At 31.0% G+C, this 16,661-nt stretch overlaps 1 protein-coding gene across 2 annotated transcripts; it reads right to left on the bottom strand.

Annotated features, from left to right (window-relative positions):
* Window positions 1-5,409: 5,409 nt before the first annotated feature.
* Window positions 5,410-6,358, bottom strand: LOC147803085 (uncharacterized). Of its 2 annotated transcripts, none has more exons than XM_087153347.1 (2): window positions 6,234-6,358; window positions 5,410-5,796 (listed from the first exon to the last, which is right to left on the bottom strand). In XM_087153347.1, the coding sequence occupies exons 1-2, from the start codon at window positions 6,306-6,308 to the stop codon at window positions 5,410-5,412; spliced, it is 462 nt and encodes a 153-aa protein (XP_087009473.1). In that variant the 5' UTR covers window positions 6,309-6,358. The 2 variants fall into 2 exon arrangements, 1 of the variants encoding a protein (XP_087009473.1); XR_015429768.1 differs by having other exon boundaries at window positions 5,672-5,796; window positions 6,195-6,331.
* Between the last annotated feature and the right edge of the window lie 10,303 nt (window positions 6,359-16,661).

Below are 16,661 nucleotides of genomic sequence, written 5' to 3'. Positions count from 1 at the left end.
CAACAGGTATCAAACTACACTGAAATAACTTACTTAATAAATCATTAAGTAAGATTTTCAGAGTGGCTGATGGAGCTGTTTGTGATGAAAAAAAGTAACCAACAACCTGTTTCCACTTCTTACAAAGACCACGTACCATAAAACCAAGTACATGAGTTGCAAGTTTGGAAGTTTTTTCTGTATAGGAACCATAGTCTTCAAAACCTGTGACTCTGCCCTTGTGTTTTTCATAGGTAAGTCCAGGTTTCAAAGACATCTCATCAAAAGAAACAATACATATTCTTTCACGGGGTTTTAACTTACTGGCTATGAGCATCATAGAGTTGAGCACAGCAGTTGAAAACCCTGGTTCCAATTTAATACCTGAGACAGCTTTTAACAATGTAGATTTGTGTCAATGTGGACAAAATACATTAATTCAACGCATATTATTTCTGCAAAAGAGAAACATGCTTTTAAAAAGATAGTTAAATTTAAATAAAGCACACAATTTATCTACAAAACATTTATTTACAAAAATAAAAAAAAAGTTTTCCTGTTTCATAACAAAATATTTATAAGATTACAGATAAACAATTGATATAGGTAGTAACAATTAATTTGATATTTACACACAATATAATTATTGTATAAGTATTATATAATATTATTTGTATGATTCACTGTGATATTAACAGAAGATTACGCAAACTATCAAGTACAAATGCTAATTTTTCTTTCAGGCCTACAGACTTTTAACTTAATATTAATATTTAAATTTGGTATTTACATACAATATAATCATTATACAAGTATTGTATAAAATTTATTTTATTCAGTGAAGATGTTATTAACGAAAGATCATAACTATTATGTTATTTTAATTAAGGGGGGAATAAAGGGGAGAATAAAATCTAAAGTATAATTTCTATTGTCACTTTTTTCTAAGTACACTTCATTAGAAGGAAAAGCATTAAGTGACTTACCCGACGCAGTGTCCATGAATTTGATGTTTTTATTGCTTGTTGGCTTTTATAGGATTTAATAAAGATTATTTTGATTAAAAAAAAATTACTAAAATATTTTATTAGGTCGGATAAATGGGCACTCATGAATGATCAGTTTCTTTGAAGAGATTAAAAAAAAGCGTCTTTTCTTATCATCTGTTGCTTCAGTCTGTACAACTTCAGAATAAGGCATTCATTTGCTTGATGTTGATTCTACATTACCTTTCGAAGCTGATGACGCAATACCCATAGTTAAATTTTTTTGAATGCAGTTATTTGCGTTAGTCATGTTATTTGATCCTGGCATTTGCCTTAGAACTTAAAAAAATTATTCCACTTCATCGGACGTCATTTTTCGAGTATAGACATGCTGAAACCCTGACTCCAGCAATTGTTTTATACACTTCAATGTTGATTGAGTTGTGAATTTTAGAGCTTCGTTCTTAAAAATAGTTTAGTTAGTCTTCTTCCTACCAAGTTACTCTTTCATCATCTATGGAGAAAAAAATGCATTGCATCTGGATTTCTTGATGTTATATAATGAGTGTTTTTTAAGTTTAGAACTGTGAACCGTTTATTGATCATCTCTAAAAATTCTATTGTGTTAGTTGAGTTTAGAAATAGTGGCTGATTTAGTCTTAGCATTTTGCTTCAGAAATTTTATTGGTATTCTGTCCAGACTAAATATTTTAACAGCTCTAGAAACAATATTTTTTTTCAAAGTTGTCCACCAGCAAGACTAGAAAAGGCCTTTACATTAGTTTTATGGTTGTCTGCGGATATCCTAATCACCCTAAAACCAATATCTTCAAGGCGTCGGAGAGCTTCTGTCATTTGGATGGGTAGCTGGAACCCTGAAACGCGTTGAAAGCCCAGTAAACATGAAACAAAGTAATGAATTAGCCAGCTTTTTCGCCATTCCCAGTTCTGATATCTTTGTACTCTCAGTTGTTGTCCAACAAGCTCGTCTGCTTCCTTGTTGTAAGTTGTCGATGGTTTGATGATCGTCTCATTTGCGATAATGGAATCGAAAGATGTTCCTCTGTCGTTAATTGGCTTGCTTTCATTATCCACAATGCATTTCTAAAACTGCCTTTAGTTTCCTGCCAAAATCTTCAAATTTGTATGATCCGATGAGCACATCATCTTGATACAGGAAAACATCTTCAATTCAAGAAAGGCGAAGTTCATTTACAATGGAATCCATGTTGATGCCGCAGTTTTGTTAGAAGCACCAAATGGCGTGACAAAAGTTAAAACACCATGAAGATTCTTCGGGTCATTGTTGTATCGTTGGTTCAGGAGACCTCTCTTCGTCATGAAGGCCTCATTACAGCTGTTGCATTTGAAATTATGTGATCCAGGGTCCCTGAGGACAAAAGCTGTCTTCTGGAAGCATGAATGGACCGAGGGTGTCCTGGCAAGAATCTTTCTGTGACATTTACCACACCAGTTGTTTGTTTTAATGATGGATCGTGGGCTGTCTTCAGATGTTTTCTGATGGAGCTGGTGTTATAGTATCATCTGTCAGTCTTGTATGTAGCTCTACATCCATCAATGACACAGGGTGTGGGGGATCTGATGGGGAAGACCCAGTTGAGGATACCATCCGTAAAACATGATTTGTCGGGACAGCGTTTATTCCTTAAAATGGATGGTGCACAAGCAGTGTCGAGATTGTTGCTGGGCTTGTCAGTCGCGTGACCTAGACTAGGGAAAGAGTGGTAGTTACACTATCAAAGCTTACGTTTCTGTTATTCGGCAATTTCTTCCTCAAATTTGCTGGGATAGTGCGATGCCTGGTAGGATAAGGATTGGTACTTACTTTCCCACTGCTACCGCACGTATCTCCCACAAGGTCAACCTTGCTGTTAAATAACATCGGTCTGGATGCATGTTTTCTACGATGCTCACCTGGAAAGAGGAAGTCATCATCTGAGTTGCAAGTGGTAGGGATGCCACTCCTAGATGGTCTGCTTGTTGATGGGTCAGTCATGGGATCAGCGGCAGATGGTGAATTGGGTGGTGGCAATTTTGCCAAAATGTGAGCCTCGTCCAGATGCGTTTCGAGGTCCCTTAGAGAGAGGAAACTGACCCCACATTTCTGGCACCCGAACCTCTTAGTAGCGGCCGGAGGCAATGGGGGCAAATCATCATCGATGTCAATTAATTTGGCCTGACCACAGTTGAAAGGCCTTGGTGCTGGAGGAGACGAGCACGAGGAGGAAGCAGAACAACTAGGCGGCACCAGATCAGGAGGGGAGAGACAGCGATCAAGTTTGTGCGTTGGTAACAAATTGTCGAATGCAGTGCCATTGATACCGACCTCAAGCAGATGATTTGCAAGGGAGCCATCGTTCACGTAGTCATTGTCGTATCGTACTTTTATTTTTAAGTGAAGACATTTGCTAGCTGAATTAAATGATAAAATTAATTTTAAATACATCGCGTTGTGTCTTTTAAATTTTATTTCTTAGTGCACATAATTTTTTAGATTGTTAACTAGCCATTATCAAAAAGATTCAACATTAATTAATGAAAGGATAAGCTGACCTTAAATAATTAAAACCTAGATGAATTAAAATAAAACAAATTTTAGAAATATACGAAAAGTATTTATTGACTTTAGTAAGATCTAGGTTAAATAAAATAGTTTCAAAAATTGGACACATGGACTTTGACATGGGTTGTTCATCTAGTCTATATATTTTGAATTCTCTTCACCTAGTTTATATATTTTGAATTCTTGTGAAAAATAAAGTGAATAAAAATATTCGTAAAAAAAATATTCAAAATTTCAATACTAGAACTTTGAAAAATAATTTCTTGTTATAAATTTATAAATAAAAACAGAAGATAAACAGAATAATCTCGTTAAATTTACACTTCACTGAGCAGAATCCATATATATTAATCTTAATTTCATCCATTTATCAGAATCTTGTCTCGATGTTTTCTTTTCCATATCTGTCATGAATTATATCGTGTGAAAGTAATGTTGGTGAATTTATGGCCCCCGAATAAAAGTCTTTAATTTTCAATTCGCATACTACATTCTTGCCAAACACTTCCGATGCTCGCTTTGGTTGCAGCTTAATCGGCTTAGTCTGGTGCCGGATCTGTAATCGCTCTGTCGGGGCAGCTTACAGTAGTCCTCGACTGCATGTAAAAGGGCTAAGACATGTTTGTAACCAGAAGGTTCTCCAGTCTTACAGGAGCAGCAGGTAGTTAAAATCTGAATAGAAGTAAAGAAAACAATTTAGAATTTTAACAATTATGCAACACGTATTTCAACTGAAATAGCCGATATCAATAAAACTAATCTAGTATAAATAAAGTGAAATATTTGACTTTAAACTTGGTCATATTTATGTGACAAGTTCTGCTTCAGACAAAAAATCTCATTCCCTTTGTTAGCTCACTAAAGTGATCTATTTAGTTGTTAAACTGTTTTAGGCAAATATTTATATTTTTGCTCAAAAAGAACAATAAACGATAAAAATCTGAAGTTATCTTTCTTCTTATCTTTTTAAAAAACTGGTAGAATAACTTTGAATTAAAGATGGCATCAAACAATAGTGAATGAATTATCTATTAAACAAAACAGTTTTAATTTCTCTTTCATTCTGTAATAATATTGTTAATGGGGTTATTTCTGTATCGTGATCTATCACGCCAACTACAATTGCCAAGGTGCAAAAGAGATTTCAAACTTGCAATTTTTGATATAAAAAAACAAGTAGATGTTTTTGCTTGGGGGGGGGGGTGGATACGAATTATACCATTTGAGTTGATCCCTTTGTGTGATGTCTTTTTCAGTTTCTAGCAGTCCACTGCCCAGAAGTTGGCCAAAACTTGGCAATTATTTTGCTGCAGATCATGATACAGAAATCTACCCAAGTAATTTTCTGTTTAGTCTCATTTTATTTCTGTAATCAACCTAAATATGTGTGCAAATGAAATTATTAAAAACAGGCATTTATAAACTCTAAAGATTACAGAGATATATAAACTCCAAGATTTGTAAATTTCAGTAACCAACGCAAACTAAACATAAAGATAGAATTACACACTACTATAAACATATAAGTTATTTGATTACTTTTCATAACGTGGGTGCAAGCGAAAAAATTACCAATATAAACTCACTAGGCTTTTTTTTTTTAATTTTGTCGATGTCTATTAAAAATAAACACAGTAAATACATAAAATTACTTAATTTACTTGCGCCAGGAAAAAAGGAAAGTACCATTATTTGTTATTTTTTTTATTAATAATGAAAGTAAACTTATTTTACAATCAGATAAAATTTTAACTTTACTATTGTAGACAACCTTCTTCATCTCGGCTATCACTGTAGCAAAGATTTCTAAGCATTCTCCTTCAATGAATGAAATTTTACTAACAAACTTTTCGTTGAACATCATAGAACCTTTCTTTTCTTGGTAACAACGCTAGTATTACCAGTTAGAGCTGGAAAATGCTCTGCATTTTCTAAGATCGAGAAACTTGTAAAATCCACCAAATATAATGGTTTCTCAACAATCGACATATCTTCGAATGATAGACCTTGCGACACCCTGTCGATGAATCTTGTTGCCAGCATCACCATGGTCTCATTAGCCAGGGATGTCGCAATTAAGCTTGCTTCGTCTATCATTCGATTCCTTTGTTCGTTTCTCTTACGCCTGTCTTGTTCCTCCCTTTGCATTCGGAATTCATGGGCTCGCCTTCTTTCCTCTTTGGCAAATTCCACCGTAGTCCTCCTTCTCTTTTCAGCTGTCTCTTTCTCCTGCCGTTGCTTTCGGACCTAAAATGTGTTCCAATATTATGATTACACATAAAAATCAATCATATTTAGATTTTTAGAGGTTTCAAGGTGTAATTTTATTTCCTCTAATCACTAATTAATCACTTGGGGGCCATTTTCATATACTTTTTTACTTCTTTCTAATCTAAATGTACAAAAATAAAAATTTTAGTATTTATTGATCTCTCGATTTACAAATAAAGAATCTCATTAATATGTTTCATCTGACTCATAAAATTTTGTTGATGGCCAATCTCGGTTGCAAGAAAAATAAATCCTATCGATTTTGGGTAGCGTGGGTTTCAATTCTTGGGATTCCGCCGTCTGAGAGTGATAAGTTTCCAATTAAGATTTAGAATTTGATACTTCATACTTACTGTTAGATGAAACAAACTTACTTATCGGAAAGTGTGCCAATTCTTATTAAAATAGCTCACCACAAGTTTTGGGCAAGATGATAATAGCTTCTCGCATACATCTTGATATAGAGTTTCATTTCTCGCATACGCCATTTTCACCGAGAACTGTCTCGCATTCGTAACTTCCTCTTGAGTCAATTTCGTTTCATCACATGTTACCTACAATTATACGTATATATTATCTGCAAGTATATGCATATAATGCTTCGATTCATATAAATGAAATGTTCAAGTAAAATTTATTGGCTAAGATCTGTAATCAAATGTGTAGATTTCAAATGTGTAGGTTACAAATTTGTTGACTTGCGTTCAAAATGTCTTTCTTAGTACATATGGAAATGTTCTATTACATTGGCGGTTAAATTAGTATACCTTTAGATTGAAAAATAAATTTCATTGCGGCTTAGATAAATTTCTGAGATCAAATAAATGACAACAACAACTGTCTATGCAGCCCTATAGCTTCTCCACACTGGGCCCTAAAAACTTTCTATGGAAATATTAAGCAACTTTTTAAGTCCGGATATTAAGAAAAAAAAATGCAACAAAACTTCTAAATTATAGTTTTAAAAAATATACTTCACCAGTTAAAAATTATATTTAACTAGTGGGCTGTGCCCCCTGCTCGCTGACGCTCGCCAACCCCCGAAAATTGCTACGCAATCTTATATGGTTTGTTTCGCAAACCAAGCTCGCTTCGCTCGCTACTACCTTAGGTACATTGCAAATGCACAGAATTCTAAGAATTCAAAACAATCATTCAAATCCATATAACAACTTTTTTTTTAAAAAAAAATTACATCTTTTTAGTAAATACTAAGTCATTAAAATAAATTTGAATTCAAATAAATGACATGTAATTCGATAAACATATTAGAAATGTGCTATAGTATAAAATCTTAAGATAAAATTTCTAAAACTGATATCTCTTTAAAAAGGTTAAAATTTTGGCTATAATTAAGTCTATTAAAAATTTAAATAAGTGAATTGCAATGGAAAAACCCTGCATAAACAAAACATTGAATTTCGGAAGAAATGTCGTTTGGTGAGAATGCTCTCTCTTGTCAAAAAATACAAAATAAACTGACCTCAAGTCAAACTCCAAGGACTTCGAATCAAATAATTAAGGAAACTACTATCACGTTTAATATAAAAGGAAGATTTATTAACTAAACAATAAAATTACAGCATCGCAGTTCCAAAAAACAAATCTCACACTCACTCAAAAAAACAATTTACCTTCTAATTTGTCACCATAGCAACCACAAAACTCTTCTCGTTACCATCTATAAACTGATATATAATAAATAAATTATTTAACAAAAAATACGATGCGCATAAGCACATAATATTTTACACTCTGGTTATTTCAGTTTCCGTTTTTAGAAGCGCTATATGTTGAGCCACCAAATCTAGATTTGGCATGTGACATTTTTAGCGGCAATTATTGGTTGATTTTCTAGCGTTGCCATTCGGAGAGTTGTAATGAGGCTTTTTTTTATCGCCGTGTAAGAGAAATATATATATAGATACGGTTTTTTGACAAATTTGTAAAAAATGTTCACATTAACCCCCTCTACCCAATTACTTTTCTCGATACCATAGGGCTGATAAGTTAACTGTGGGAATACTATCGAATTTTCTGGCAGTTCGGTCCATGTATAAAATATTGTTAAGAAAATATATCACGGGAGTCGCGAGTGATAACAAGCAAGGACTGCAGAACCCTATCAGAAGAAAGATGTTTATGCAATTGCCTAGTATATGATAAGTAAATTCAGTCAGAAGAATGATGCAAATACAAAAACAAACAAAAAAATCCTTTTTAATTATTTTTTTCAATTATCTAAATTTTTTTACCTTTACGCTTATTATTTTTTTTTTCATGTTTAAAAAATGGTATGGTACCTCTCTTTCAAATGTCCGGAGTGAGTGAAATAGACAAATGGCTAGAGAAGCGTGATCAAATTTCTCCTTAACACTCCCCTCTCCGTATTCAAAGCAGTTTGTAGTCACTACATTAAAAAAAAGTAGTCAAAAACTGCTTTAGTAATGGTGTAATAAATAGTAAAATAATGTAGTTTTTACACATAATTTGAACAGATATGCCTTGAACGAAAGTCATAACAAGAAAATAACTAATTTTTTTTTTCATCATTGTAAGAAATTATACAAGACATTTCTGTAGATAATAGTTTTAAATGCGTCAGATATACTGAGGAGGAGAAACAGAATATATATACCATTTCGACAAAACTGTTAGAATATATTGAAATACCTTTTTTTTTAAAGCTTTTTATGGAGATGGAAATCTTATCCTTATTGTGCTCAAAAAGCGTTGGCTCATTTTCTTTTAATCCATGTTTAAAATAACACATCACATGTATTAAATGGTGGTATATATGATAATTTGTGCTGCTGTGTGTGAAAAAAAGAATTAAAGTTTATGGTGATGAGATATAAAATCATTAAATAAAACTTAATCAAATTAGCCGTATAATAGAATTAGATAAAAATATTGGATACAATCATCCTAATTAACCTAGCCATTAACTGATTAAATTTGCTGCCACACGTGGTGGATAACTTAACAATTTAGCGGTAGTATAAAGCTAAAAGGAGTCTCTGGAAAATAAATAATAAATTTAGATATAAGCAGATTAAGCTGAAATAAAAAAAAGAAACATAATTCTAAGAAAACGACAAAAATTACTTACACAGATTTATTTCCATCACATTAAATGAGGTCACAGTAAATTCAAAAAAATGCATAATTCAAATTTTTCTAACACTCAAGTAGAAATCAAAAATTAATTTTGATCATAGTTTTCCACTACAAACATTACAGATCAACATGGATCCTGAAAGATTATCACAATTTCATTATTGAGAATCATACTCTGCTCTCCATTCTTGGAGAGAACAACGGCAGGCCGAAGCCTCCGCGCCTCACCAACTCTTATCATAGACTGAGGTATCAAATTACTTCCAAAGGGACGCTTCATTATTGTTGCCACCATTCCAATGCTTCCTTCCCACAATCTGGATGTAGGTGTCTCTGCCCTCGAGTTGGAATTTGGCTCTATCTGCTCCTAGAATCCTGAACCATAGTCATGGGAAATTTGGAGACTTGTGAAAAAAATATATTATTAGAATAAATCGTCGAGTGTGAAAAGTTCCGTGGAGTGTGAAGAGTTCTCATCAATGAAGAGTGTGAAGAATTCAAAGTAGAATAAACCTTGGAGTGTGAAAAGTTCTTATCAATAAAGAGTGTGAAGAATTCAAAGTAGAATAAACCTTGGAGTGTGAAAAGTTCTTATCAATAAAGAGTGTGAAGCATTCAAAGTCTATTTAGTGCCTCAAAAATTATTGTTACAATGTGTAACATTATCCTTCCTTAAAAGGAAAAAAAATGAATAAAAAAAAATTTATATGTACCAAAATTTTTTTTTGTGATGTGACCTCTGAGGAACATGTAAAGGAAAAAAAAATATCACAAATAAACACATATCAAAAATTCCTGAATATATAATACATAAATCACAACCATTATTGTCGTTTCCTTTGGGAAATTAATGTATCTCACTCTCTCTCTCAAAACACAAACAGATTCTCTACAAGCGTAGAGTAAGAAATTATCATACTATATACAATTCAAACTTATATACCTTAACACTACTGTCTTTAGTATAAATGATAAGTTTGAATACATAAATATATACTACATATGTTTATAACCAGAGTTTGCATATTTTTTTTTAACATCTATGTAGCTACATCTTTTTTATAATCCTACTCTGGTACTAAATTTTACAAAAAAAAAAAACAAATTTTATTTTCTCAAATCTCTTTCAAATCATTTTATTCTTATGTTACTTTATTTTATTTTATAACTTTTATTTACCAATATGATTTAGCTTAATTTATATATATTCTCCTCTTCTCACATTATGTGATTTCTAAATCGAATTTATGTATTTGTCTGACAATATGATGAGTTCAACATCAAAAGTAAAAATCTTAAATAAATGGTCAAAAAATATATATATGGTAATACAAATAATTTGCTAATTTTGAACAGGATTTTTCCTATTCAATGAAATCTGGACCAGCCATAACACATTGAATCAAATTTTGGCCTAAATTTGGAAAAATGCAATTCAAAAAATAGAAATGTAAAAACAAAATAATATTCATCAACTTAAACCATTTGTATTTTCACCAGAAAATTAAACTCATTATCATTATTTTCAAACACAACAATTCAAATCTTTAATTAGATTTAGTATAATCTTACTCATTAGTATTCTATACTCAAATCATGTTCCTTGACCATCTCATTCTCTAATTCCTTTCTTAAAATTCTTTTCTTAAAAAGTTTACTAACATGAAATTTTTTGTATAGGTCTCTTTGCTTATCTTTAATGTGTATTAGGTAATTATTATTCCTAAATTTTTTTGTTATTTCAAATGGACCTTCATATTTGGGATTTAGAGAATTTACATCAGTATTTATCTTTAAGTAAACAAGATCTTTACAATCATAATTAGGAGTTGGTCTACCTTTTATATATTTTCTATGCATTTCAAAATATTTGTTTTCATTTCGACTTACTATTTCTCTAGTCTCTGCAATTTGTTGTCTTAATTTTTTGATATAGTCTGATGGGTTTTCTTCACTGTTGGTATTTTTTAAATGTTCAAAAGTAATATTTATATTCAAATACTTCATATTCAAAAGTATATTATGAAATAGCGATTCACATATAAATCAAAAGTATATTTCTTGTGACAACATATATATCAATTTTAAAATCCAATTTGATACATTATTACTTATTGTTTAAATGTCAACAATAAAAATTTTTATTTGTGAGAGAGAGCGAGATAAATGTTTAAAACAAATCAACTATTTGATCATATTTTTTGTGCACAAGGCACTTAGTATTTAAAATTTAATAATATTTCAGCCATAAATTAATTTAAAAGCCAAAGTTTCCAGAGATTCTCCTAAAAAATTTATTTATTCTTAACACCAGATTCGAAACCACGCGACGGCACCATATATTAAATGGTGGTATATATGATAATTTGTGCTGCTGTGTGTGAAAAAAAGAATTAAAGTTTATGGTGATGAGATATAAAATCATTAAATAAAACTTAATCAAATTAGCCGTATAATAGAATTAGATAAAAATATTGGATACAATCATCCTAATTAACCTAGCCATTAACTGATTAAATTTGCTGCCACACGTGGTGGATAACTTAACAATTTAGCGGTAGTATAAAGCTAAAAGGAGTCTCTGGAAAATAAATAATAAATTTAGATATAAGCAGATTAAGCTGAAATAAAAAAAAGAAACATAATTCTAAGAAAACGACAAAAATTACTTACACAGATTTATTTCCATCACATTAAATGAGGTCACAGTAAATTCAAAAAAATGCATAATTCAAATTTTTCTAACACTCAAGTAGAAATCAAAAATTAATTTTGATCATAGTTTTCCACTACAAACATTACAGATCAACATGGATCCTGAAAGATTATCACAATTTCATTATTGAGAATCATACTCTGCTCTCCATTCTTGGAGAGAACAACGGCAGGCCGAAGCCTCCGCGCCTCACCAACTCTTATCATAGACTGAGGTATCAAATTACTTCCAAAGGGACGCTTCATTATTGTTGCCACCATTCCAATGCTTCCTTCCCACAATCTGGATGTAGGTGTCTCTGCCCTCGAGTTGGAATTTGGCTCTATCTGCTCCTAGAATCCTGAACCATAGTCATGGGAAATTTGGAGACTTGTGAAAAAAATATATTATTAGAATAAATCGTCGAGTGTGAAAAGTTCCGTGGAGTGTGAAGAGTTCTCATCAATGAAGAGTGTGAAGAATTCAAAGTAGAATAAACCTTGGAGTGTGAAAAGTTCTTATCAATAAAGAGTGTGAAGAATTCAAAGTAGAATAAACCTTGGAGTGTGAAAAGTTCTTATCAATAAAGAGTGTGAAGCATTCAAAGTCTATTTAGTGCCTCAAAAATTATTGTTACAATGTGTAACAACATGATTTTTCGAAATTTGAATATCATCTCTCCTATAAAGCAAATTAAAATTCTCTACTATTATGCAATTAAAGAGACAAAAAAAATTTTGAAGTTATATTAAGTTGTAATTAATTTACCTTATATTCCTAATCCATATTTTTTGCACCTTTGGATTAGCAGGTGTTCGAAAAAAGCCACTGGTGTCTCTCTGGTTTTAATGTTTACAACCAGGGGCAATACACATAACAATTTTCAATCCTTTAAATAAATCATCAATATTTTACAAACATACGTTACATTCAACAAAAATTTAAAATCCATAATCATGAGTAATGTTTAACAAATTTACACACATACATAATATCATCTAAATTAAAAATTCTACATATACAAAGAAGATTGCAATTTTGTTTTTTAATCAAAAAGTCTATGTTCTATTACATCATAAACATTTAAATTGTTAGACACATTTAATGGAATGGATAGGAAAATTCATATAATTAAATATAACCTATACTGCAGGAAAAAGTAGAAAGAAAAAAATTTGCTTTTTTTTTTCATTTATTTTAATCAATAATGCTTTTAAATTAATAAAGGCACCTTAACACAGTCAACAGAACGACCTCAATATAATTTATTTACATTACAAAAAATTTTAAAAAACAGAACGAAACACATAATTAGCCTTAAAGAAAAATTAATGTTAAAAGTTGTAGCAGCTTTCCACGCCATGTTTAACAAAAATGACAAATAAATATAATATATTTATATATACATATCAACCTGTCGAAATGTAAACAAAACTTAAATCACAAGGCTTAGCAATCAGTATTTAAAAAAAAACGTTTCTATTAATATTAACTAATTTTTTCATACTCACACCTAATTAATTTAATAATATGAACTGTTTCTTACCAGAAAAATCCGTTTTCTACTAAAAGAAATCTATTTTTTTATAAAAATACTTGAAAAAACGAAGTATCACTAAAAAGCCTGTTGAAATAGCATTAAGCTGTGCACAAGCGAGGTTTGTTTAAATACGGTCAGAAGAGGGGGGCGCCACCACTATATCTCCATATACATAATCTGCCTCAGTCTAAAAATTACTGGCAAACGCATGTGGTGTTTACATAAAATTATATATATGTCATAATCATTGTCATGCCGTGACACACACAAACGGTATTTTATATAATGCTTAGATATGTAAAGCAAAGAAAAATTTAAATAGGCATGGGAAATAAAATTTTTTAATGTTTATTATGAAAAAAAAACTTTAAAAAAATAACATTTTCAACATACCATTGCCATCTTCTACCAAAAATATGTAGCAAGTTAATCTCAGGTCAATCAGCTTGTAAGTCCCATCAAAAAATAATATCTCAGGGTACATATATATCATTTTCATTTCCTTGTCTTGGATAAAAAGTCCTTCCAGAACGCGATTCTTTTTAGAAAATCTACTGAACATTTGTGAGTTGTTTCTAAAATATTCACAATTTCAAACAGTTTCTTATCTGGAGTTTTATATTTTGCAGCCATATTTGATAAGTCTTTCAGTAGAACTATCTTATCTGTTTTACTCATGAGGTCTGCCTGAAGATGCTGATTTTAAACAGTTTCTTTTTAGGAGTTTTATGTTTTGCAGCCATATTTGATAAATCTTTCAGTAGAACTATCTTATCTGTTTTACTCATGAGGTCTGCCCGAAGATGCTTCTTATTTACCTGCACTTTTAGCACGTGTGCAGCGAAAGCTTTGAATGTGTACTGGTAAATGTCTTTCGGAGGCATGCAATTTGTATATTTTTTCACTTATTGTATGGTTATGATCAAAATTTGTTTTTTTCACCTCTAAATATTCTCCATCTTTGGTTAACGAATGATCAATGTGTGATAGGCAACCGATCTTCTTAAATTCTTTTAAATGAGGCGATGAAGAAACAAAATAATTTAAGTAATAAAATATCAATAATGATTTTATGATACCTTATTTAGTAGTATACCGTAGAACTGATTAAGATTCAGACATTTTTATCAAAATTGTAGCCACTCAGTGTAAGACTATTAGTTAGACTAAGAGTTGACCATTAGTTGTTACTGAAGTAATTTTTTCTATTCCTGATTGTTTAATGAAGTTTACGAGTAGAGTTAATTGTCCAAGTAATTGGTCGCCTTTTTTGATAGTTCCATCCAATTTATTTTGGAAAGATTCTGTTTCTGTCCATGTTTTAAGTTTTTGTAAAAAAATCTCCTTTTCTGTTAAGTTCTTTGTACATCATCGTCGACCTCAAATTTACATAAAGGAAAATACCTTCAGTATTTCATCGTCAAGGTATTTCATCTTCTTTCCTAGCGATTTCTACAGTTCGTAGAGTAACCAGCAGATGAACGTCAAATTTCATGTTGTGTTCCACATTTTGCGAGTCAGCATTTTCATGTAGATTCTTTTGAAGCTGTGGATCACACCTTAATCCATTGGTTGGAGCTCTTGATGTCGCATTTGGGGGAAGGTACTCCACTTTTATCGCCTTCAAATTTTTTATCTCCTTTGAATGCGCAGTGTAATTGTCGACAATTATCAAAATTTTTCTGTTCTGTTGATGCATTTTTTTTATCAAGGATTCGAAGCCATTCTTCGAACAGCGAACCTGTCATCCAAGCCTTCTTGTCGGCACGATATGCCACAGGTACAGATTTTACACCCTTAAAACAGCGGGGACGCTGCGAATGCTCAGCTTTTTTTTTTTGATCGACTAAAAAATTTGACGTATCATTTTTGATATTTAGAACGTGCACTAGCTGCAGACACCCGCAATTTTTTAGTTATAGAGATATGTAATATAACCCCAACTTGTTTTATGTTGTTACGAATAACATGTTGTGCTTTATACGAGTCCCCTTTTCTGTTCTCAATTTCAATATTCCGATTCACAGAAAATCCCCTCTCAACAGACGCTTGTCCATGGGACAATTTCATTAATATTTGCATAACATACCACAGTTCTGCAAAGTTCTTGTCATCACCAACATAATTCTGCAAAAATGCGTCCAGCCTTGTTTCTTTTTCATTATAACGTTTAAATTCTACTAAATTGCACTTAACAATTCTGTCTACAAATGGCAGCTTAATTTTGTCACAATCTTTTTCCTCAATTTTCTTTTTTTGACATTTTCGGTGATAACTTTCTGCAATCTTTCTTTATATTCATATGATCCTGGTCAGAAACTTTTGAGGCCAACAGCGGATTTAAAATTTGGTCACCTTTAAAACCTACACTGATTTTTGTCAGAGAACCATAATTCTTTTCATCACATAAATTAAAATGGCACAGTTTCTCTAGAGAATTTAAGTTTTCTATAGATTCTGGCTTCAGATTGTTATATAATTACACAGTATTGTTATAATTTGAAAAAAAAAATTTTTTTTTTAAATAATTAGAATATAAACCAGGTATAATTTAAATATTGGTATTCAGTATTATCCATTGACAAAATTAACCCACTGTTATAATTTATACAAATTTATATTGTTATATTTATAGAAGGTTAAACTAACCAGGGTTATATTTAAATTATATATTGGTTCGTAAACATTGTTATAACTTCTTTTAATTTCATGGATCATTTTTAACATTAATGTCCTTTGGAATTTATCCATGAACACTAATCCTTTCATAAAATAATAATTTACATTTGATCGCATAGTGTTATAATTTAATTACATTGTTGGTATAATTAAATAAAATTGTTGATCAAATCTTAGGCTTAAGTGTTATAATTTAAAAATTCAATCACTTATAAATTTTAAAAAACATAACCAGTCAGTGTTATCATTTAAAAATGTTATAATTCAAATATTTATTTGTATTAATTTTTTTGGTTCATTTTTTAACAAGCCTGTTGGAATATAGCTATTAACCTAATTTTTTAATAACGATAATTTTGCGTTGTGTGAGTTCAAATTAGGAATATAACTAAAATTATCAAAATAACTGCATTGTAATTCCAACGTTAAAATAATTAGCAGCTTCATACCTTAATAATTAACATTTAACATCAGTTATTACTATTCCCTAACGTACTCGTGCAGGCCATCCACGTGCATCAAGATCAATGTTAATCTGATTAGTTAAACGGCAATGTTAATTGACATGATTAATCGAAATAATTTTTCATTTAGAAAGATTTTAACGTTCTTTTTAGAAAACTATATCACCGGACTGCACATTATCTCTATCCAAAGAAACAGCATGAGACATAGTCAAAATTAAAGACTAAATTAATGTTTAAAAACAAAGATGTATTTAAACTTAAATCTTGATTACAATGTGTTTGTACTTATACAAATATAGTGTCTAAGTTAAACAATAATTAGAACTCATTATATTCAAAA

This window comes from Parasteatoda tepidariorum, chromosome 10 (assembly GCF_982258835.1).
Source record: "Parasteatoda tepidariorum strain Cologne lab strain chromosome 10, Ptep-v5.0, whole genome shotgun sequence".
Lineage (NCBI taxonomy): Eukaryota > Metazoa > Arthropoda > Arachnida > Araneae > Theridiidae > Parasteatoda > Parasteatoda tepidariorum.
Note: the sequence above shows the minus strand (reverse complement) of the source record. Positions and strands in the feature narration are given on the sequence as shown.